Source organism: Talpa europaea (genome assembly GCF_964194135.1).
Source record: "Talpa europaea genome assembly, chromosome: 6".
Classification (NCBI taxonomy): Eukaryota; Metazoa; Chordata; class Mammalia; order Eulipotyphla; family Talpidae; genus Talpa; species Talpa europaea.
In genome coordinates, this window is record NC_140072.1 from 40,714,179 (window position 1) to 40,739,386 (window position 25,208).

At 44.0% G+C, this 25,208-nt stretch overlaps 1 protein-coding gene across 2 annotated transcripts in view; it reads right to left on the reverse strand.

The window, feature by feature from the left end:
• Window positions 1–24,947, reverse strand: part of NCAPH (non-SMC condensin I complex subunit H) — a gene marked incomplete at both ends in the record, with an annotated part of 32,632 nt that extends 7,685 nt beyond the window's left edge. Inside the window, 12 exons of one of the 2 annotated variants that reach the window (XM_084234539.1) lie at window positions 1,416–1,538; window positions 1,884–1,987; window positions 2,556–2,704; window positions 6,323–6,540; window positions 7,339–7,430; window positions 8,370–8,559; window positions 15,272–15,396; window positions 15,860–15,998; window positions 17,378–17,470; window positions 18,611–18,701; window positions 18,854–19,034; window positions 24,929–24,947. In XM_084234539.1, coding sequence (XP_084090665.1) covers window positions 1,416–1,538; window positions 1,884–1,987; window positions 2,556–2,704; window positions 6,323–6,540; window positions 7,339–7,430; window positions 8,370–8,559; window positions 15,272–15,396; window positions 15,860–15,998; window positions 17,378–17,470; window positions 18,611–18,701; window positions 18,854–19,034; window positions 24,929–24,947 — 1,524 coding nt within the window. Of the gene's footprint in view, window positions 1–1,415; window positions 1,539–1,883; window positions 1,988–2,555; window positions 2,705–6,322; window positions 6,541–7,338; window positions 7,431–8,369; window positions 8,560–15,271; window positions 15,397–15,859; window positions 15,999–17,377; window positions 17,471–18,610; window positions 18,702–18,853; window positions 19,093–24,928 lie in introns of those variants that run through there. The other variant, XM_084234540.1, reaches the window with a different exon arrangement.
• Window positions 24,948–25,208: the final 261 nt, after the last annotated feature.

Here is a 25,208-nt window from a genome sequence, read left to right on the forward strand (position 1 = left end):
TCTGTAAGAAATAATTACAACAGGGCCTCCCCGGTGGCGCAGTGGTTGAGCGCTGGGTTGCGAAGCCGCCCGCAGCCTCTGCAGCGCTGGTTCGATCCCCGGTTGCTCCCTGGCCACCGGAGGAAGGTCCGACATGGCGCACAGACCCCTCCTGCCGCCCGCTGCTCCCCTCAGCAGTGTACTTCGGTCCTTCTGCCTGCTCTGCTCCCCACTCTGGCTCCGGTGAATTCTCTCACCCTCCCGCGCATCTGACTGTACCCAGTGCTTGTATAAATAAATAAATAAATCTTTTAAAAATAAATAAATAAATAAATACAACAAAGAGCAAAGAAACAACAATCCCTGGAGTGTAGTGAACAAATTATTTTGTTCTACCACCTGAACATGCAAATCACTACTTAGGTTACATTCTCCAAATGATCAAAATAAGGGCTTAAGGGACGGAAGGGTGACTCGTGACAGAAAGGACATGGAGGCCATGCAAGGCTTGATGAAGTGTCTGATCATGTTCCTGGTTCTGCTCCCTCTGCCCCACAAGGCTCTATTTTCTGATTAGAGCAAGGTTGGTATCGCAAATAGTTACTACTATGGCTGCAACTTCGTTTCTCTTTCTGCATTTTTGAGAGTATTTCTATTAAGTAAACCGTATTGATTAGAAAACTTAGTTGTTAGAAATATTCAGTTGGTTTATAAAAACAGAATACAATATAGGCAAAACAAGGAAGAGGAAAGCGTAGGCTGTATACACTTGATACCAGAGACTAGAACCACAAGGAATGCAAATAAGTAGAAGGTCCAGATAAAATGGAACTTAGCATCAATCACTGCCTGGTTACCCTGGCAACAGGGATGGTCACTTGCTACCAGCATCAAAGAAAAGTCACAGGGAAATGAACAGTGATTGAGGTGTAGCAGCAGGTGGTCTAGAGAACTTAACAGTCCTAGAAGGAGTCTAGGAAGACCAGAACTGGGGAGCTTTCCGAGGGCTCTACAGTCAGACCTTCCATTACCCTATGCATCACTGCGGGATCACATTTACATCTTGCTCAGGAGGGAGGCAATGTGGGCTGGAGAACGCATCTGGCTAATAAACCCACAATTTCAACTGGAACGTGAGAAAATCAAGAAATACCTATCATTTTTGTAAATACCTCAACAAAAGATTGTTTCTCTCCTAGCATTTCAGCATGCAGGCCCCAGTGTCCAGCGTTCTAACCAAGTGAGTTGTTTTTGAGTCCTTAGTGACCATCTATTCTGTAAGCTTTAGCTCGGCTTTCCTCTTTTCATCTCCCAGTAATTTCCATGACTATCACACACTCCTCAAGCGCACTGTCTGACAGTCATGCTACCAGCCACTGGATAGCTCCCAGGCTACAGACAGGTTCAACAGCAGCAGCCTTGAGGAACAGCCTTACCCTGGTGCCTGGTTTGAGATGCAGCTGGACAAGATTATCAGTCTCATAGTGGAAATCCGTGGGAAGAGTAGTGGCTCGCCAGTTCTGGTTCTCCAGAGTAGACTTGGTCAGAATAGTGGCAGCCTATTAATTTTTAAAAAGAGAAGTTTTTTAGGTATCTTTAACAAGAAAGCTCTTTTTTTTTTTTTTTTTTGGGAAGGTGCTTGGGGTTTGAACAGCAGCAAAGATCAGAGTTCCCAGTTCTGTGTAAAAGAGTGATTTTGCTAGTCACTGTTCATATTCTAAAATCTCTCTTCCACTTAGTCTGGGACTATTTCTCAATTCCTTTAGGGATTGATGGAAAACAAAAGCCATTCATTTACTCTAAAAGTTAAATTTATAATGAAATTTAAAAATCTCTCATCTGAAAGGGAGAAAGGAATATAAAAAGTAGCTGAAGAAAGCATGTGTCAATAAATCTGTACAAACCTTTGTTTTTCGAAAGTATACATCAAAGTCAATATCATCATCAAAGTCAATTTCAAAATCTTTCTTTGTGCTCTTCTTTCTGTTCTCTGATTGTGAGGCAGCTTCTGCAGAAATGAAAACAGATGTCAACATTGTTTCACCTCTCTGGCCAAAGTTATTTATGCCTCTCACAAGATCCAGGGCAGCCTTAGCCACAAGGCAGCATGTTTGAGAATCATAACAGCACTAGGAAATGCAAATCATACATTTCATCCTTATTTTTTGTATGCTATCAAAATACACGATAATTCCTTATTTTCAAAGACCAAATGCAAAACCTGGAAGGGCACAGTCCTTTCAGAGTGCAGCCTCTTGCACTAACTCACGTGGGACCCTCCAGAGAGCATGGTCATTCCCACCAATGGCCACTGTTTGAAGTCATATGGATACTAGCAAGTAGTACAAGGTCATGGGCCCAATTTCCTTGACTCCAAGTACTCTTTCCACTCAGAGCCCTCAAACTTAACTGACCCCTTAACTCAGGCCAGGCCAACTGGAGGCCAGCTTATCTGTACGCTTCTTTAGCTTATCAGGAGACACAACAGGACAACGACTGGAATTTCCCTTCCTTAGCTAAACTGCTGAGTGACTTGTCATCTACACTCTTTTAAAGTTTCATCAAGAAGTACATACGTTTGTGTCGGGGTCTAAAGCGCCAGTGATCAGGGCCAGCCCACATCGACATGGTACGGGGACTAAAGTAGGAATATTCTCCAGGTTTCATGGATAGAAGGGGGCACATGGTCCTGATATCTCCATCTCCAAGGGGAATCATTTCTTCTCTGTAACACATGTGAAATCATGTTTTTACGTATATGTGAAGACTCTACCTAACCACTTCAACACAACTGAGACACATTTCTAAGTCCAATAATTCCTTAGTTTTTACTTAGTACTTTGCATTTAGTTTTGTATGATCATATTTATACAAGTACATCTGATATCTCAAAGTACTTCAAAAAACACAAGTTTGCCCATTTGATAGCTAAGAAAACAGTGGTAGAGAGAAAATAAGTTTTTGCATAAGACTACACAGCTAGCAAATTGCCAAAGCTGAAGGTCAGCTCCACGATTTTTGCACACAAGGCTTTCTGCCACACAAGATGACTACACATCCATTCTTCACCATCCTTCCATAAATGAAGGCTCCAACGTACACTGCTATGGTTCCTACCAAAACTGGAAAATATGTCATTCTAATTTATGTCCCCCAGATGACTGGGGGGCCCTCCATATAATCTGTCTGTGAAGCTATCCAGCTTTATTCTTTGTGGCGTGTGAAATGTCTAACTGGTCAGTCCAGTGTGGCAGATTTGGTTTGGTCGTTTAGCCTTTCTCCAAGGTACTAGACTATGTGAGGTAGCTTTCTCCTACAGGCCTCTGACACATCTGAAAGTGCTGTTATACTGCCCTCTAAAGGGAAATGTAACAGGAAACTTCAGACAACCAAGGGATTTTGGCCTGTATTGAGCAATGTATATAAATTCCATTCACATCAATCCCTATGGAATAAGCAAAAAAAAAAAAAAAAAAAAGCTTTAAAAGAGGACTTTGCCTTTACCTGCAGCAGAATCTTTAAAAAAAAAGGAAATTATATTTGTATATTGTGTAACTGAAACTTAAATTTAAAAATTAAAATACACTAAAAAAATGACATTCCTAGTTTGTAAGACCTAGTGCAGTAACAGAACCTGACACTAGTCTATGCTAAGTAGCACATGTCCTGCATTGTAAAGTCCAGAGGGAGAGAGAAGGCAGCTTCAACAGCATCTCTACTCAGTTCACATAAATCTTCCTCAGCTGAAGTTTTATTAATAGGGCTGGGAATTGATTGGGAACTTATAGGCCAAGTTACAAAGAGTTGGTTCCCAATCCCGGAGTGTCTGTGGGCCAAAAGGTTTGAATGCTAGTTATTTAGCAATTATTTCAAACACTATGCTACGTGGCAGATGCCCTACTGATCCCGACTCCCCCACCCACCCCAGCAACTAATTTAATCTGCAGTCTCCCTTTTCAAGTCCTGCCTCTTCCAAAACTTCTCTAATCCCCTCTGCAGGAACTCTATTTCTTTTACTCTGTCCCAATTCAGGGCCCCTACAGCTCAGCACTGGTTCAGTCACACTGTACTAATACCTGCAGGTAAAAGCTGGCTGGGAGCAGTGTGCAGGCTGACTCTTCATTGCATACACGGAGCAGGCTGTGGTCTGTGCCTGAACCACAGGTTAGGTCTTTAACCACAGTAAGCACCTTACAAAGAAAGGCACGTCTGCACACCAGACAAATCCACTAGATAACATATAGCCTCTGCTACAGGAAGAGGAGGTATACCCAAGCTGCTCTCAGACATACTTTCTCAGACGTGTCCTTGCTAATGTCTGATGTGCACAGATGTTGAAGTGTTGCCATGTGGGGACGAATACGTGGGAATCCTATACAAAACTGGAGTCTATAATTCGGCACTGCCCCTACCTACCCTGAGCTAGACAAGCCCTCAAAGACCTTTCAGCAGAGTGCAGTGTTTTCAAGCCTAGGTGCATAGTACAATTATCTATGGAAATTCTGGGGAAAGTGACACAACACCTGGTCTTAGAGACTCAGTTGAGTGGTCTGGGGTGGAGTATGTCATTCATAGCTCATCATACACAGCCAGGATTGGTCAAGACGCTGGGTGACTCCTAGCTCCACCCCATAACTTACTGTGTGACATATTTGAGTCTGCTTCCTTAGCTGTAAAATGGATGTAACAGGCTCAGAATTGTTGCAAGGATAAAGTAATGAACAGGATTGTTGCAAGGATAAGGTAATGAACCTGTCATGGTGTCTCACACCAAGCCAGAATAAAAGCTCAATAAACACCAGATACTACTATTATCATCTAGTTCTGGTCCTTTGTTTTATGGCTGAGAAAGCTAAGACACCAAAAGGTGATGCCACGTGCCCCATATTTCAGATATCCATGGGGAGGTCAGATCTAGTTCAGTCCACTTATTGAGCTCCTGGGGAAAGCCACCACCATGCCAACGGTTAAGTAGAGTGTTTCAAGAAGGACAAAAACTCTAGTCTAGAGTTAGCTCAGGTTCTAGACTCTGGATTCCTGGATTCTAAGATTTTGTTCTATTTGGGACTAGAAAAAGAAATGGAGACATTTGTTAAATATAACCACCTTCCAAAAATAGAATGGAAAGAAAAACAGAAAACAAAAATGAAATGGAAATGACTAAAGCCCTCTGCTACCATCAGTTCCTCAGATGTCATCTTACCGTTTAGGAGAAGCGATAGTGCCTCTTACACTTTGAAAATATGAGATCTCATCCCACCAGCCTGGTCACTATTACTCACTTAGAACACAGCCTGAGAAGGGGGACAAAATCACTGTGTTTACAGTGGAAGTCAGGAGAGGAGGGCGCCACAGGGCCTAAATGGTAAAATTTGTCTTCAGGTGCCAACTGGTTAGCCCTTCGATTTCTACTCAGATTTGAAGAGACGTTTTCAGTCTGACATTTCCCACATGGGCAAGGTGAGTTCCAGAAAGCAATCTACTATCCCGGGGACATCCAAGCAATGCTCTTGAAGGGATTTTGGCCTTGGTGGGAAATTACAATGGCAACTTCTGAGCTGTTTCACCTGTACTAATCCAGCTCAGCTATCCCCAGTCCCAGGTTGGCCAAACTGCAGTGGCAGAAGCAGGAGTTATCAGAGGGTCTGTTCTAATCTCGTGGAATCACCTAGAGGCCCATGCAAGACCTTGAGAGGCCCTCACACTAAAGGGTTATGGAACCCCACTCCTAAATCATAAATTCAAAATTAAAACAGTACTAACCTATTAAGTACATTAAGTTACGATTTTCTTTTTATGATGTTTACTAATCAAGACGGTATTACTACAGGCTAATTCTACCACCTCTCCAAACCCAGTCCAATATGCTCAATTTTTTTGCTTCTTTCATTCTCCAATTTTGCTCAGTACTGACTTAACTTTCTGGCAACCCAACACTGCCCCGTTCCCTCTTTGCTTGACCCTTTAGGCAGGGGAGTTCCTTATGCCCATAAACGATATGGAATGATTTAGCCAAAAGCCAGACACAGGCAGTGCACAGAGGGAGCGTCCTCCATGGTACCGAAAGGCAAGTGGTAATAAGGAGCTATCATATCTCAGGCACTTCTTTTCAGCACCTCATATAATTTAGTTCTATCCTTATAAGCTCCTGCAGTGTCAGTTTTATACTCAATAATTGGCTGAGCCAACATTCCACCATGAGTCAGAATGGCCCGGTCAGTGCGGACAACACTGCACAGCGGTCCAGCCAATTCAGAGATGAAATGAGACTGTCCCGGCAGGGACTCTTAAGAACTGGTGGGACACTCCCAAGGGACACCTTCTGTGGTCCAGAGAGCCTTACTGGTAACTTTCAACGTGGCGGGACTGCTCCCAGCTCCCGATCTCTGTCTGATCTCCAGCTACAGTGTGATTGGGCTCATCGCTGGCATCATCGTTGGCATCGAAGTCGTCCTCCAGGGGCCCATTTGGGAAGTCCCCGCAGTCATTCTCCTCTGCCTCTGCACTGATGTCAAACACCTGATCATTCTTCTTAAACTTGTCCACCAAGGCCGATACAGACTGGAGGGGACAAAGAGAGGATCAATTTCCCCTATTCCTACAACCACCCAGTTAGGAGGAACAGTCTTACTAGATGTGCCTTCTTGCCTCAAAATTACAGTTTCCAGCCTTCTTTCCGCTCCTTCCCCCAGAGTAAATGTTCTCATGATAGTAAAGCGCTGAGGAAGTTTATATTGTGCAGCACAGGATGAAGCTGTTTTGTCGCTAGGCACACTTTGTAAAACAGGAATCTGTGTCCATTAACTACATGTTTAGAGAAAACAGTTTTCCATGGAGACCATTTATTTTGGAAACTGTAGTAAGTAGGCTAAAGGGGGCCATGCTAAAAATAAACAGAGGAAAGCTCTACACATGACAATTTCTCAGAAAACTCTGTGCCAAGGGACTCAACCCTGAAGAGCAGGAAATTCCTCGAGCTTGACAGCAGTCTGAAAAACCAGCGGCCACTGAGAGATCCGTGTTCAAGAGTAAATTTGGTTAAAAAGGTACACCCAGGAATGGCAGAGCTGCCTTACCGTAGGGAAGCAAAGAAGAGGGACAGAAATCTGATCCCAGAATTCCTTTAGCTGTCTAATGTTCCTGCTGGAGTTCACAGTCACACTCCCACAGTCCCCCTCCCCCTGAGGTTTTGGTCCCTAGAGAAGGGCCAAAGGAAATATTTTCTGTACTCCTGGCTAAATAAAAATGATGCCACAGTTTTGGTTCCCACTGGGCAGAACTAATTTGAGGCCATCGCACTGAAACCATGAGCTATTGGAGAAATGCCCAAGCCCTCAGAAGTCCAAAAGTTGACCACACCTCATTATGTGTTTCACTGTCCCATTTAGTGAACTGGAACCCAGCCAGGGAAGGGCAGATCTGGCGATCTTCCACACACTGCTGCAAGGGTGCTGGAGAGGACAGGAAGAACATGAAGAGGGCTTAGAGGTGGGCGGAGCACAGTCCTCAGAGGCACTGGTCTCACAGGCTGCTCTCCCAGGAGAGGGCAGACGCTCAGACACACAACCACACTGGAAGTAGTCTCCACCCTGGCATCTAAAGAATTAGTAAAAACACTAGAGCAGAAACCTGAAACATCCACTGAGTCTGAAATGGGCTCCATCCCCTGTGCTATAGTTAAGAAATCAAAATCCCTCCCTCAAAGTGTAGTAAGTGACAAGCAATAATGCAATGTTACTTATTTTAGTCCCAATTAAACCAGCTACAGATTACCCACCTCAACACTAGAACCCCAGTTTGAGAGCATAAACTTGGTGGCTGGCCTTCATGCCCACTTGGGCCTGTCATAAAATCATCAGGTGGAGGCTCCCTGGGGGCAGGAGTGGAGGGGTAAGATGGGAGGGGTATTGAAAACCCTTGCCAAGTCAGTACGAAGGAGTGGCAACAGAAAGGGTCCATTCTCAGGTCACCACAGGGGAGTCTGAAAAACTCACAACATGCTCTTTCTTCTCTTTGGGAGCCCCGGGCAAATAAAAATAAGGTCTCTCTGGTTTGACAAAAGTCTCTTTAAAGCCCCCTTCCCTGAGTCCAAACTCTGATACTCCAGGGTGAGCCCGGGACTCTAGGACTCTAAGAGGTGCTGTGAGAACTGTAGCTAATGGAGATACTTGAGGAATTAGCTACTATTAGTATTTATTATTTTAAGACTCCAGAAAGTGGGAAAAGTTAGTTTCTCCTGAAAAGATACCTAATTTGGTGATACAGAAGCACCTTTTGGGCAATTTAAATAAGCAACATAGAACATGATGGGCTTATTTACACCCCATGGTAATACGGAACCACCGCAATCACTGAAATGCTCTGGGGTAAAAGGCACTGCATGTACTTACCTTTTAAATCTGTCATTTCTACCCAACCTAAATCTGGCAACTCAAGAGATTCTCCAGTGGAGAGTATCTGGACATCAGAAGGAAAAAGCAGCTCACTCCTGTAGTCACTGCAATGGAGGGTAGAGAGAAATACTCCTGCAGTGCTACACTCATCAAATGCGGCTGCAGTCTTCTGAAACATGGGATCAATCTGAGTACAGGAATAAAAAGGAAGGAAGAATGATAATATGTAAACAGAAAAATGCATAAAGTTTCACTCATTGGATCCTGCTCATTCACACCTTCATATATTAGATGAAGTTTCTCTGCACATTATCAAGAACAGCAATGAGGAAGAGGCTTTCTAAATGATTAGGTAAAATCCCATCCCAGTAGATACCAGTTCAAAAGAAAGGGAGCATGTGGCCAGATGATTAAATGCATTCACATCAAGCACACAGCACATGGTCACAGGCTTATACCATGCCAATTTGTTTGTTCACAATATACCTGAACAGATATCTTTCTGCTGTTCCCTTTCTAAGGTCACAGTTTTCAAATGGCCATCTCCAGTGGAATGCAATCCCAACATCTATTATTTTTCTTTTGTTTTGTAAAGATTTATTTATTTATGTATACAAGAGCTGGGGTACAGGACAGAGGTGCAGGGCGGTGAGAGGATTCACCAGAGACAGAGTGGGGAACAGAATAGGCAAACAGACCGAAATACACTGCTGAGGGGAGCACAGAGTGAGGCAGGAAAGGTCTGCTGCACCATGTGGGTCACCAGCCTGGCCAGCTGGGGGTGGAACTCGCGTTGCAGTGGCTGTGGATAGCTTCATAGTGCCGAGACTTAACCTCTTGCGCCACCAGGGAGGCCCTATTATTTTTCTAAACAGAAATATTTTCGGGCCTCCCTGGTGGCGCAAGGGGTTAAGGAGCAACTTATGAAGCTGTTAGTAGCCACTGCAGCATGAGTTCAATCCCCAGCCAGGAAGCTACCCATGTAGCGCAGCAGACCTCTCCTGACTTGCCTGCTGCTCCCCTCAGCAGTGTATTTCAGTCATTCCTCCTGTCTGTTCCCCACTCTGTCTCTGGTGAATCCTCTCACCCCCCCACCTCTGGCCTATACCCTGGTTCTTGTATGCATAGATGAATAAATCTTAAAAATAAATAATAAACAGAAATATTTTCAAAGATTTGGAGAACACTATTAAGAAATCCAGACAAAGTACATGTACAGTTGTGTGGGTAAAACATGAGAGAAGTTGTAAGAAGGTTCCCCAAACTGGGTCAAAGCTGAGTGGCATTTCTAGGTATCACCAAGCCCAAAGGCACAACAGGGCACCAAGCATAAGAACAAGGACCGGGCAAGGCACATGCACATGTAGCAAGAGGGTAGAAGTCATGGACAGGTGGTCCTAAGACAGGAAATAATTGGGTACTGGAATCATAAATCTTCCTGATGCCTCAGGCTACTATGGGGAGAGGAATGTGCATATAACATGTGGTTCCTTGACTCCCTTGGAACTAAGCCTAACTCATTGGACTGAGACTCTCCTCTCACCTCCCCAAGCCACCTCATTGTCTGCTGGTCCCAAGTAACAGATATAGCCCTTCATGTCCTCCCAACCTCCTTATCCCTCATCCAGTTAGCAACATGGCCTAGTGAGTTGAGTTTTCCTCCCAGTGTCTCTACCACATCACTTCCTTTCCAACTTCATTATCACCATCACAACCCTTACCTGCATTAACCTCATGTTGGTCTCTCCCACTTGCTATCTTAAAAACACCAGTGCTGGCACTTTCCCCTTTCCTCCAGTGCCAATCAGAGCAATGGTCTCCCAGGGGAGTCGACACCCCTAAAGGATCTTGAGTAGGCAGTGAATGAAACTCAGCATTTCAAAGAGTCAACACGGAAATTGTATACTCACCCACATTAAAGCTGAAAACACTAAGATAAATTTCCTTACTTTTGTCTAAAACTCTATCTGCCAGTGTGAGAAATGGTTCTTCCATGTAAATTAGATGTTACTGGCATCTTTGAGTAAATTGATGGGAAAATGAATTACTGTTAACTGCATAGTTTGGATAGATGAATCCCTTGAAACAGGGATCCAGAGCAAGGAAGAATACCCGTAATAGAAGGTCTTGGTAAAGAGGCCACATGTTAAAGTTCAGGGTCATTTCAATTTACAATTAAATTCTCAGTTCTAGCCAAGCTTGTACAATGTCCCGATTCCTGCTGCTCTGTGGCCTTTACTTATGTCTGTTTTTCTAAGGCGATTGCCTCTGCCTTCTTGTCAATGTCCACTTGACAAATACCTGCCCTTCCTTCAAGGTGCACTTCAAATCTCACCTCTTCCAGAAACCCTCACCTCCACCCACTCTCTCTCCCATAGTATGTGCCTTGACCTTCCTTGAATTGTGTCTATTTATGTGATCACGGTACAAAGAACTGGAGCATGACCAGGTTGAAAACCACCCCTACAATAGCAAGCATTTTGCACAGAGTAGACAGATGTGTCCAAAACACAAACAAGCGCTCGCCACTGATCTAGACTCAGCCAAGACAGCGTTTGCTTTCTAATCTCCTCTCCATCTCAAGGGAAGACAAGTTCAATAAACAGTTGAAACTTTAAATTTTAAGTTTGTGTAATCACTCCCGTTTTCATCTTCTGTACTTTTGGCTACAAGTCTACAGCAGATTACAGAGCCAAAAAAAGCTTTCCAGGGCTGGGATACTTGGTGTTTCTCCACGACTCTGCTGATTTCACTTGGCAGAAATACACCACAGCCTAAGAATTGCAGGCCCAGAGGGAGCAGCGCTGCTTGCTGTCTAGTCTTTATAACAATAGGAGAGGCTAATGCAGCCTCGTCAGGCTCAGAGAAATGGATCTACCTGGCAAGAAAAAAAATTGGAAAACAGAATTTCTAGCCATACTGTTGTTAACAATTCCTGACTGTATTCATTTCACTGTAGAACCAGAAGGAAACTAAGAATGATAGTAAAATAAATATTCGGATTACCCAAGAAGGGAAAAAACAAGAAGTAGGACAAGCAAGGGAAGGAAAGAGGATTTAACTCCTCTTTGGATGTGTACAACATATTAATTACATGGCTCTGTAATCTGCTGTAAACTTTACAGATGGTGTAAAGCACCTTGACAAAAACTGATTCACTAATACAACCCACATGTGAGTTACCTGCTTTCATAGATTAACAAAGTAAGATTCAGAATCTAGCCCCAGGCCATATAGCTAAAACAGTAGAACCGGAATATAAACTTTAAAAACTTAAAGGCTCCAAAGCTGGCACACCTGAGGTCAATGTGCCACGCTTGCCTCAGGATCATCCAACACTGTCCTCACTGGTTAGAGCCACGAGGCAGTCCAGAGTAGAAATGCCTGCCCTGGCTCAGCCCCATCACTGAGTGATCACAGGGCCCTCTAGACTCAGTCATCAGCAAAATTTTCTGTATTGCCACCTCTTCCCTAACGGTTCTCACCACCTACTTGCTCTGACCTGGTCATTCTCAATGAGGGCAATATCACTCTCAAAGGGTGAACGTTCCAGAGGAAAAGTGAAGAAAATCTCAGAAATTACAGGTTTCTCCAAACTTGAACCCTACCTGACAAAATCACATTCCTTTGTAATTAATTTCAAGGAGGAAAGGTGGGAACAAAGCATCTAAAAAGGCTCTAGAGGGCAGGGGGAGGGAGACAATAGTAAAAGACTGAGCAGCATTGTTCTAATGGAGCCCAGTGTCCACGCAGGGATGCTGCTTGCCCTGTGGACTTCTCCAGTGGCGCTGCCTCCTCTTCCGCAGCCAGCAAACCACATGGGTTACACGATTTCCTTGCAGCTCACTGCTGCTTCCAGACTATGCTACTTTCTAATTCCTAAAACCCTCAGGTTTGAACACAACAAACTTTACCACTCTCCATCTATCTATATCACAATCATCACCAATGCCCAGGTCACAGCCCTAACTACCCCTTTCTTTTTTTTTTTTTTTAATAGAGGCATGTTTTATTTATTTGTTTGTTTTGTTTATACATGCACTGGGTACAGTCAGAAGCACAGGAGGGTGAGAGAATTCACCAGAGCCAGAGCAGGGAGCAGAGCAGGCTGAAGGACCGAAGTACACTGCTGAGGGGAGCAGCGGGCGGCAGGAGAGGTCTGCGCGCCATGTGGGACCCTCCTCCGGTGGCCGGGGAGCAGCTGGGGATCGAACCGGCGCCGCAGAGGCCGCGGGCAGCTTCGCAACCCAGCGCTCAACCGCTGCGCCACCGGGGTGGCCCCCTAACTACCCCTTTCTTAATTGGCTTAGTACTAGTCGTCTTTAACTACTGCTACAGTTTTTGAAAATTTCAATATCCATATGTTGATCCTTCCAATACTCTGGCCTCCCACTTTCCTGAAATCCTCTCATTGGGTGAGAGGATCCTGCCTTGGGTGGTACCTTAAAACCCCAGGACTCTCATATGATCCCCACAGTGTCTCAGTTTTTCACTCCCTTGTCTCGTCTCTGAATTGAACCATTAACCATGACTGCAACTTTTCCATATGCTCAAGCCCAAGTGCCCTCCCTGACAACCACCTCCTGCCTTTCCAGCCTACACCTTCTTGTCTCCAACACCAGTAAGTCTTTGGCTCCACCAGGCCCTGCAATCTACAGATTATATGGCCTTACACTGTGGCTCCTTTCCCAGCTAAAACTCCATAAAATTCCATACAACCACTCCTTTGCAGATGCTTTTAACTCCAGTGCCCCTTTCTAGTTGTGTCTCACTCACTCAGCTAAACACAATCCAGCTTTCTGCCTTCTCCTTGCATGTATTCACACATCGAATCATGTTGAAGAAAGGCAAAAATCATGCAAACTGACCTCACTTTCCATCCCTCTGCTGCTGCCATCAAGCAGACCCTAAGTGTTGTCTGGCAAGTTACAGTTCCCTTATCCACTCACCTGCCTACCCTCTCAGTGACTCCTTTTCTCTCTTCAAACCTCCAACACTCTCTGTCAATTGAAAATCTAGCTTCCTATTTAATTGACGAGGGGATGAAGGGGACACCCAGAAAAAAATATCAAGAACTCCCATGAGCACACACTAAACCCCATCTCCCATCAGCCACACGCTCCTTAGTCAAGTCCATCTATGCCGTGCATTCCTTTCCCATCCTACCTGCTCACAGATACTGCTCTAGTTAGTTCTCTTTCCTGTATCATCATCAACTCCTTCTTCACTAGATTGATGCTATCAACAAGTAAAAATGCCATTAATTCTCCCATTTGAAAAACAAGAGTGGACCTTATTTGTCCATCCACTTGTCATCCTATCATGATGCTCTAGTTTGTATCAAAACTTCAGAAGAACTGCCTATCAGTGTCTTCACTCCTCTCCTCCCATTTGTTCCCCCTTCCCAACATATTAAACCTACAAGAGTGGTGAAGTAGTAATATGAGCCTCTGCAGAACTTTTATTTAGATTCTCCAATGAATAACATTTTGCAGATTTGCTTTCTCTCTCTCCCTCAACTCTCAAAAGATCCTTTAGGAAAATAGATATTACAACATTTGTCTCTCCACCAGTTATTGAGCTATTTATTGCCTCTCAGCTCCAAACCTACTCTTCCATCCTCTGCTGCGATGCTGGGTTTGGGACTACATTTAGTTTTGCCAGCAGCTCCACGCTGCGCTCCACCAATAGGGGGCACTAAAAGGAGTTTGCAGGGCTAGACGAAGGGCCTTACTTTTTTCTGTAGGCTTCCAGTTCTTATGAGTGTCACCAGCAGTGCTTCTTCACTCCAGCTATAGCAGGGCCTATCTGGCAGCAGCTGAGTGCAATTTGCACTTTTCCCTCACACTCATAGAAACAACCCCGTTGTGTGCCTCTTAGGGACCCCACCAGCAAGCAGCATGCCCTCCTCAGAGGTCGGACCCTTCACCTACAAGTCCCGAGAAATATTGTCTTTCATGGTAAAATTAAGAAAACATTGTAGTTAACACCTATTTGCTTTAAATTAACTGTGCTATTTATAAGCGAGGCCTTCAGTACCATTTCTTTAAACAAATTCCTTAGAATTTGCTAGATCATATATGATCATTTAGTACAAGGACTCTGGAGCCAGTCAGTCCACTTAGTTTCAAATCCTAGCTTGTTAACTAGGTATGTCATATTTGTAAGTTACCTAACAGACTTGCACCTCAATCAGCTCTTCAGAAATTAACAAAGACATGGGGATTAAATAAGTTAGCACAGGTCGCCATCTGTGTGGCATCTTAGGGCGGCTCAGGGCGTCCAGTAAACACATAATAAATGTCAGTTTTTGTCACCACTGCCATATGTACCAAGAAAGGAAATTAAATGTTTCAATCAATCAGATTTCTCAGTAATTTGTCATCTTTTCCTACCCAATCATTCTGAAATACTAAGGGGATTTACCCTTTCAAACCTCACTGTAAAGCTAAAAGATGATAATGCAGATACCAGCTGAATACTCCTTTGAGGCCTAAACAAGCACATACCGGGCCTCCCCGGTGGCGCAGCGGTTGAGCTCTGGGTTGCGAAGCTGTCCGCAGCCTCTGCAGCGCCGGTTCGATACCCCGCTGCTCCCCGGCCACCGGAGGAGGGTCCCACATGGCTCGCAGACCTCTCCTGCCACCCGCTGCTCCCCTCAGCAGTGTACTTCGTCATTCTGCCTGCTCTGCTCCCTGCTCTGGCTCTGGTGAATTCTCTCACCCTCCCGCGCTTCTGACTGGACCCAGTGCTTGTATGTATGTATGTATGTATAAATAAATAAATCTTAAAAAAAAAAAAAACAAGCACATACCAGCAAGGCAGGCTTAGCCCCTCCATATTTCAATCCCTCGTGCTCTGAATTAGCCAAAGACCACAATGCGCACACAGTTCCTCACCTCACACTTTCGATCTGCTTCAGAGACATTGAGGTTATTTATATTCTGCTCAATGGTTTTGTATGACTGCTTCTTCTTAGGCTTTGGAACCTTTCTGGTTGTTCCCATTTCAGTAGCATTTCCATCTAAAAGAGAAATAAGACTGTTTATGCAAGGATTGTTTTTGGAGAACTAACTTACTAATTCAAACTCCTCAAAACTCTAAAGAGTAATCGCAATTTAAATGCATGCCACCCTCTCACAACAATCTAACTGGCAGTTGATGGAACAACCACACTAGTAGATTAAGTTTTTAGTTTATAAGACAAATTAATTTCTGAAAACCACTAAATCAGAACCTCCCTACTTGATATTTACTCAATCTTGCCTAAATAAAATCCAAAAGCTCCCATAAGCTCCTTCTCTTTTTTGAAGAAAAGCAATTCTAACATTTGACTCTGTTTTGTATACTGTACAATGTACAAACTTGGAAAACATCCAAGTTTTTAGTAGCAGTAAATATTCTTATGGCTTCATCCCAATATGTTGCTCAAATAATATGCCACACGCTTTTAAAAGCCCATTAAATCTAGATCCCAATCCATGTACCTTCACCATGGCTCTCTCCTTCTTCTGGAGATGGTGCATCTTTGCCCAGTCCCCCCAAGACTCTGTAAACATCAGCGTGGACCGCATCAACGCGCACCGCATAGATCTTGGTGCTAGCATCCAGAGTGCCCGCAGCCACCTAGCCACACAAGCAGAACTGTATTCACGAGCATGCATGAAAAGGGGCTTCTTAACAGGCAAAACACAGCAAGCTTCAGAAAATATTTACGTTCCCTTAAGAAACAAATGTCAGGCCTCCCTGGTGGCACAAGGGGTTAAGATGCAGCCTATAGGGCCTCCCCGGTGGCGCAGTGGTTGAGCGCTGGGTTGCCAAGCTGCCCGCAGCCTCTGCAGCGCCGGTTCGATCCCCGGCTGCTCCGCGGCCACCAGAGGAGGGTCCCACATGGCGTGCAGACCTCTCCTGCTGTCCACTGCTCCCCTCAGCAGTGTACTTCGGTCCTTCTGCCTGCTCTACTCCCCGCTCTGGCGAATTCTCTCACCCTCCCGCGCTTCTGACTATACCCAATGCTTGCATAAATAAAAATAAATAAATAAATAAATCTTTAAATATATATATATATATATATATATATAAATATATATATATATAAGAAGAGACTGAGGAAGGAAGCAGGATGGAGCCAGAAGGAGACCTGGAGGAGGATCATGGAGCCTAGAGACACGTGAAGAAACTGTGCTTGTCTTTTGGTCGTGGACTGGGTGACACAGATGTGGGTGAGACCCGTGGGGAGGTGACCATGGCAGCTTTTATCTTGATGTTGATTTTGCTCTTTTCCTTCCGGGCTTGTCCGGTTGTTTGTGACCCTTTTCTGTGGGTCCCCACTGGAAGATGCTTTAGACTTGTAGCAGGCTTTGGGGCCTTGTTCTGGGCCGATCCCATTTGGATGGAGTTTTACCCACGAGGGGATGGGTAACTTTGGGTGCTTCATTTAGAAACTAGACTCTTTGCCTTACCTGTATTATTTCCTAGTTTTATTAAAGTTCCTTCCCATTAAAAAAAAAATATATATATATATATAAAAATATATAAAAAAAAATATAAGATGCAGCCTATAAAGCAATCTGCAGCCACTGCAGCATGAATTTGATCCCCGGCCAGGGAGCTACCCACATGGTGCAGCAGACCTCTCCTGACTCACCTACTGCTCCCCTCAGCAGTGTATTTCAGTCAGTCTGCCTGTTCTGTCCCCCACTCTGTCTCTGGTGAATCCTCTCACCCCCCACACTTCTGGCCTGTGCCCCAGTTCTTGTATGCATAAATAAATAAATCTTTAAAGAAAAAAAGAAAGAAAGAAAGAAATGGCAAAGATTCCCCTAAGACGCAACAGAAAAATATCTTTTCTACATTTCATCAGTTTAGGAAAGAAAAGTGATGTAGTTAATAAAATGTCTTAAACAAGAAAGGCTCTCCTCATGTATTTGTAAAATTAAATAGTATACTATGGTAAGTGTTAGAAATAATCAACTTGGATACAAAAGAAAGTGGATTTTTCTTACTTTAAAGTTGGTCGGTTCGGTGTCTTTCTGTTTAAGAATCTCTAACATAAAATCAATCAAGTGTAAGCCAAAAGCATTCTTGGTAGTGATTTTCTGAAAACAGAAAATTGCACAAAGATTTGTTACTTATAGCCTAGGTTCATGTAAATACTGCTACCCCGATAGAGAACATCAAGTTTTTATTACATCGGAACATCCCACATTTCACCATAGATACCAATTTCCACAAACACCTAGTGACATTGTTAGGGGGAACAGGATGTCCTAAAGCTAATTTCACACAGGCTTTGTGGACTCTACCCCCACCCCAGGCCAAAGCCAAAGACACTGGGAACTCTAAATCCCATCACCACCAAAGGGAAGGTGGCTGGGACCTGAGGGTGGGGTTAAGCAGCCAGGTTGATATAAAGGCAGACACGTGGGCTTTGGGGGTTCCCCCATTTTGGCTCTCCGCCAGCTAGCAGCGTCCGGCCAGCTCTGAGAGTTACTTTGGGTTTCCAGGTCAGCGGATCGGGCAGGACGCATTAAAGACTTTATCCCTATGTACATTTTCCTTATTTCCTTTTCCCTTGTAAATAAACCTTTTATTAACCTTTTGTGTGTGCCTGTAGTGGAGTATTAATAAGTCCCTTGAAAGCGTGCAGGTGAGGACCCACAGCCAGGAACCCATTCAATATCGGGGCTGCTCTATCTATAACAACATCACTAAATCCACAAGTGCAGTTTTTCATATTTAAGGTGTACAAAGACAGTACACAACTCTTTAGTGTTCACTGTGCACAAAGGGACTCAGTCACCCTCAAAATGACCATGAGGCAGGTACTCTTCTCATTCTCATTTTACAGAGGACCCTGCAGCAGAGTGGTTAGGGACTTGCCAAGGTCACAGAGCTTTAAGTGGCAGGATTACAACACAGTCCAGCTCTAGAATTCAACAATTAGCTCACCACCCTACTAATCTGTCTATTTACTCTCTAGTTCTAAAACTCACAAGTAACCCTTAAGTCGTGCTGCCTCTCTGCATTCATTGCAGGGAACAGACAATCTGTCAGAAGGAGCACCAAAGGTGTGTAAGAAACAGTGAAACCATACTGAAAAAAAGTAGCTTTAAGAGTTACTGGAGAATAAAAGCACACAATTATTACAATCATGCACTCTTTACAGAATCAATAAGGCTAGATTTCCACTGCAATCAGGTTGTCAAATCTTCAATATTTAACCAGCAGATACTCACATTTTCAGTGGACAGTTTGATACAGGTGGAGTAATGTTCTGTGATCTGTGTGTTTGTAAACTTCGGAGTTGTAGATGAAACGTCAACATTCCTAAATGAAAAACAAAAAACTCTGCAAAGATCCATAATAATGTAACTTTTCAAAGTTCAGACCCAGAATCCACAAGGTATTATGGAACTATGAGACCCATGTAATCCACATCAAGGAGGCCGCCCCAGGGCGGCAGCTCAGAAAACACTCACCTGCTGGAGGGGGAGGCTAGCAAATGAGGTGAGTCTGTGTTGAACTGCAAGTCAAAGACCCTGGAGCGCCTGCGTTGCAGCCGCTCCTTTTCATCATCATTCTGAGGAAAGTCTTCAAGAACCGGGGTGCCAGGAGTACTGAGAGGGGCCTTCCTGGGCAGGGCCATCGAGAACACCCTTTCTGCAGGTGAGGAGGCACCAGAGGGATGTCCACGGGTCTCTGAAGAAGAGTTTTTCATTGTAGCTAACAGAGATGGAACAGAACCCTTGCTCAAGAAACTGGCAACAGAACATTTCCTGTATCTCAAGGAGTATTGGGGGCCTGTCACAAAGGGAAAATTCACTGCATATTGCCCACCAAGATCTTTTTCAACTCTAATATTCTATAGCTAGAACCTCTATAGTTTGGGTTCTGGGGCAGGGATAGATGGAGGAGGGGCAGGGAGGCAGCTCTCAGTGATGGATGCTTCTGGCCCAATCAGGGACAAATACCCACCATGTACACTGTGAACCTAACACACTGCATGGAATATAAAGGTGGGTAAGTTAAGGTTGCTGCCCTGATGAGCACACAAACTAAGAGAACACACACAGCCATAAAGACATCCAAGAAAGAGATAAGATGCTGAGCCAAGGGTGAAGTAAGGGGCACCAAGTCAGACAGGATAGTTCTTATCCCTGGGGGGAGACAGATAACAGGTGTAACTATATAAAAATAAATAGAATGCTCCAAAGAATCACCCACAATTACTTGCTAAATACAAAGGGAAAATCATCTTTCACAACAAAGTAGTTATCACTATGTTAACCGAGCAAGCAAATATAGCCTTGGTAAATGTCGGACAATTTGAAACTTCGTCATCTCCTGAAAGGATGAAATATGAAATTCACAGCATCATCCATATTTTTGCCAAAGATAGAAGTTTATCCAAATTTAACTCAGACTTTAGATCTAACTACCAGTTTATAAGAAATACAAGGACCAGAAGAACAATAAATAATATTACACACAAGGAAACATTCAGACAAATCCAAACGTGGGGCAGTTTATAAGACAACTGGCTTAGTCTCTTTAAAAAAGCCAATGTCAAAAAAATGTTTTAAAGTAGGGAGATCTTCTTGATTAAAAGAAACAGAAATCGGGCGGGAGGGGAGGGATTGGGGTCAGAATGGGGGGGCTGCAATTGCATGGGGAATATAACAATAAAATTTATTATTAAAAAAAAAAAAAAAGAAGCAGAAATCATATAAACCAAAAACACTGCCTGAACATTCAGTCAACCCTTGACCAAACAAAAAGAAAATCATCCATAAACAGCATTTTGGGGATAACTAGGGAAATACAGAATATAGTCTTGATATTAGATAACATTACGGAATTGATTTTTATTTCCCTAGGTGTGACAATGATATTATGGTAGGCAGCATGAGGAACAACTAAGGATAATACGACACGTGCAAATTTCCACTGGATCAGTCAAAAATATACGTGAGGACTAAGAAAGTAAATACAGCAAAATGCTAACAACTGCTAGATCTAGGGAGTGGGTATAAGGGTGGTTATTGTCTTAGATTTTCAATTTCCCTATATGTTTGAACATTTTCATACGAAGCCAGAAAATACATGGCAAGTTAGATGGAGATAAAAGCTATCGAGAAAAGTAAATCACAGAAGGAAAATGAGGGCTGGGGAATGGAGGTGGGAGGTCTTTTAAATCTATTGGTCAGAGAAGACGCTACCAAGAAGGTAATATCAGAATCAAGACCAATGTAGATATCAGAGGGAAACAAGGGAAATACCAAGTGCAGAGGTGGGAAAACACACCTGGTATGGGTGAGGAGACCAGTGCAGCTAAAGTAGGATAATCCAAGGGTAGTAGAACAAAAGTGAAGAGGTAATAGGGTGTCAGACTTCCCAGGGTCTAATAGAGCAGAAATACCAGTTAGTAAGAATAAGGAAAGACAACTGGAAAGGGTATATGAACCTTACGTATGGGCCGCTGCAAAAACCTCTGGCTTTCATGTGGAAAGAGAAGAGAGGTGATTAGAGGGAGGTGAGGAGAAGAGTAAAGTGAGCTAATTTATGTTTCAAGAAGAACCCTCTGGCTGTTACGCTGAAAACAGACTGAAAAAAGCAAGAATTAACAAGCAGGCTTTGGAAAACTGTATTATTTAACCTAGCCTGTTTTCTTTTTTTTTTTTTAATTTTCTAGAGGCATGTCTTATTTATTTATTTGTTTGTTTGTTTGTTTAGTTTATACATGCACTGGGCACAGTCAGAAGCGTGGGAGGGTGAGAGAATTCACCAGAGCCAGAGCGGGGAGCAGAGCAGGCAGAAGGACCGAAGTACACTGCTGAGGGGAGCAGCGGGCGGCAGGAGAGGTCTGCGCGCCATGTGGGACCCTCCTCTGGTGGCCGGGGAGCAGCCGGGGATCGAACCGGCATCGCAGTGGCCGCGGGCAGCTTCGCAACCCAGCGCTCAACCGCTGCGCCACCGGGGAGGCCCAACCTAGCCTGTTTTCAAATTTAAAGTTGCCAGTAGACCTTCGAGTAATTTTAATCTCTTCCCCCAACAGGAACTTGCAGTTTTAACATTCAGAGAGTCAGAAACTGCCAGCTTTTTCTACTCAACTAGAGAAATGTTAACATGCTCTTTAAGCATCACTGTCAAGCATAGCCCTCCTCCCCCAAAACACAACGGACCAGTTTGCAGAAAACAGGGTAAACAAAGCTATAAGAAAAAGTCTAAGCTGCTGTTCCTGATTCCTACAAGGACGCCCCAAGTCAGCATTGCTGAAGTATTGGGAAGTTCTTATTTGTTCTGCTCTCTAGACAGCTCCACACAGAAAAATGCCACTGCTCAATAGGGACCTTGAATAATTGATAATTTTGGTCTTGTTTGTTAAGAGGGCCAGAGGAAAAATAAAAGAGTGACATCTCTCCTGTTTTGAATATTCTTTGAGAGCTCAAACTAGTGCCTGCTTGGGTAAGTAAACAAGTAGTTGTATCAGCTTTGTTCTTTAGAACAGTGGTAAGAAACTACAGAATACTGAAACCAAAAGCATTAAAGCTCAGATGCACTACCTCCACTTTTTGGGTTCAAGCTACAGATGATCCATGTTTGATTAAAATGTTATTAAAAAGTAATCACATTTCAAATTATTTCAGTTGTCCCTGTTAAGTGAAACCACCATGAGAATTCGCCCATTCTGAGTGCATGCTAACAGTGAGGAAGCCAGAGCAAAAGGAGACATAGGTTCTTTGAAGATATGTCAAATGTTAAACATCTTCCAAATCTAACCACCAGTCTTCCCACTTCCCACAGGAAGTTTGAAATACATTATTTTTGTGGGAGAATTACGGAAAGATCACAGAACACTTTAGACCATACATGTAGCAGTTCACAATTTATCTTTGTGTGTTTAGATGTGTGTGGAATACCTGTCTCCGTTAGTGGAAGTTAATTACTGTAATGGCAGGGGGGAAAAGCAACATGACTGCATATGGACCTTTCACCACCAATGTCCCATCAAGTATTCTTCCTACTACCTAAACCTATCCATGTAGCTAACTTTTAATATGTACATTTTCACATTATATAAATGCCTTTTTTACATTATGGAAACTCCTAATCAGCCTATCTTGTTTAGATTATATACATCATTATATCTGATATTCTTGTAACTACTCTGTGATCAGTAAGAATCCTGTAAGAAATTCTGCTTTTTATAAAAATGAAAATGCCATGCCAAAAGGGGTGACTTACCCCACATTAGAGGGCAGTCACTTTATTTATAAGATCTTTAAAACAAGTACCTTCTTAACAATGTGAATAAAAGCACAATTAAAAATTGTCAAAAAAAATGAGATGGAGGGATGGGTGGTATTGAAAAGTGAGGTGCTTAAGGTTGAGGCGACAGAGTGGTGCAGCTATTGATGACAAGGTCTAGGGTGTGTTTATGGTAGTGAAGGGCTATGGCCTATTGTAGTAAGACAAGAAACAAAATCATTGGAAGAGAGATGATGAAGGAACTGAAAAACCTTGGAGAAAATTTTCCAGATTTAAGAATCAGAAGGTTTGACTTCAAACCCCAACTTCATCACTTACTAGCTGGAGAAATTTTAAGCACGTACATGCTCTACGCATTTGTTTCTTCAACTTCCAAATGGGTATGAAAATGTGTATCTCAACTGACTCAAAATTGGTTATAAAAAAGAATGCACAACACCTATTTTATAGGAACATATTTTTTAAAAAAACAATATAGAATAAACACTAAATGGTTGCCCATGTGAAGAAAGAGACTAGAGATGAATAGGGTTAACAATAAACATAAGAACGTCACATGTTTCCCTGATAGATTCCCACAAGCTGAAGAGTATGACTAACATAACTCTCAGCTGAGATCAAAACAAAAGAAAAAATAAAAATAGAAAGGAAGGCAGCAAGAGACATTTCTAGAGATTGAACCTTGAGGACTTTGAGTATTTTGGATGTGGAGACTGCGAAGTAAGGAAGCGAGCCGGATCTTGAGAGAAGAAACCTTAACAGAAACAGAAGTTGAAGGAGGAAGCTGTCTAAGACAGGAGCTCAGGAGAGAATTAGAGGCATGTTTCAGTTCTCAGAGTATTCTTTACTGATTTCTCTCCTTGCCTGTGACATTATTTTTAGATCCTTTGCCTGGTAACAACATTATGCACCTGTTTATTCAATAGATGTTTACTGAGCTCAAAAACACTTTGTGCATTCACCACTTCACCTCCCACTCCTTTTTCAATCCACTCTGGCTTTTCAGGTCCCATCTGTCTCACGATTGACCAGCATTTGAATAACTGACAATCCTCCTGCAAACATTCTTTGCTTCTAGGACAGCACTCTTCTAAGTTTTTCTAAGCTCTTCTTTATCCAGCTACTAAAATGTTAGTCCTGAGTATTTTCTCTACAAGATCTTCCAAGTTTTCTCACCTGTTCCCCTGATTTTACCATCTATATGATGGTGATACGCAAATTTACTTCTCAGTTCAGGGGCCACTCTACTTACAAGACCTACAAAGGCTGTCTATCTGTCTGACCTCATTCATGAATTTCAACCACAATGTTCTGGTCCTAGTCCATGCCAGGCCTTCCTGCTTGCCTCTTTTACACTTGCTCCTGACTGGAACACGGTCCCCAGACTCTGCTTAAAGATCTTTCCTGAGTCCTTAGTACAAAAGTTCTCCTCCAGGGCCTCCCTGGTGGCGCAAGGGGTTAAGGCGCAGCCTATGAAGCTAGTCACAACCACTGCGGCACGAGTTCGATCCCCAGCCAGGGACATGGCTCGCCCCTCTCCTGGCTTGCCCGCTGCTCCCCTCAGCAGTGTATTTCAGTCAGTCTGCCTGTTCTGTACCCTGCTCTGTCTCTGGTGAATCCTCTCACCCCCGCGCCTCTGGCCTGTACCCCAGTTTATATATGCATAAATAAATAAATAACAAAAGTTCTCCAAACGCTCTGCTATTCTCTATCACAACAGTCGACTCATCTATTATTATTTCGGCGATTGTCTGTCTCCCCAACTACAACACAAGCTTCAAGAGGCTGGGATCTTATCTGTTTCTTTCTATATCTCTGCACCTGACAGAGAGTCTGGCCCAAAATGTGTGCTCCATACTTGTTAAATGAACGTAAAAATAAATTCAAGCTCATTAAGCATACAGCAGTCATCACAACGCTTCCATGACCCCGAAACGAACGTGCATTCCTGGAAAAACTCTTTTCAATAAAGAGACACCGGGTACGGAGCACGAGCCCAGGAGAGAGGGCACCCCGCACCCCAAACAAGAACCTGAGAGCCGGACTCCGCGCGCCGGCTCGGACCCCAGCGAAGCCGAGTTCTGATTGGCGGCGCGCACCCCGCCCGCCCCCTCCGGGCCTCCCCTCCCCCCCGCCCGCCTCTCCCGCGCCCGCGGAGATCCCCGCCCGCAGCGAGGCCGGGCACATCCGCGCTCCCCGGTCGGGGCGGCTCGCCGGCCCAGTCCACCCGCAGCACCGCTTCGTGCCGGGCCCTTCCCCCTGCGCCCCTGGCCCCCCCAAGTCACCTGGACCGGGCGGTCCCATCCTGCCCTCCGTGTCGCCGGAGTTGGTTTTAAATTGCGCGCCGAGATGGCCGGGCGCCGTAACGGCCGCGATGACGTCCATGCCTGCGTGGGCGTGGCCTGAAGTGCGCCTGCGCAGACTGCCACGCCTACGCGCGAAATTGCTCTGGGCAGAGGGTTCTAGACTGGGGCGCTCGCTGTTCTGGTTCTGTGGGTAGATTGGAAAGGGTCCCTGTGAGCAACCCCGATATTAAAACGGGTTCCTGGCTGTGGGTCCTCACCC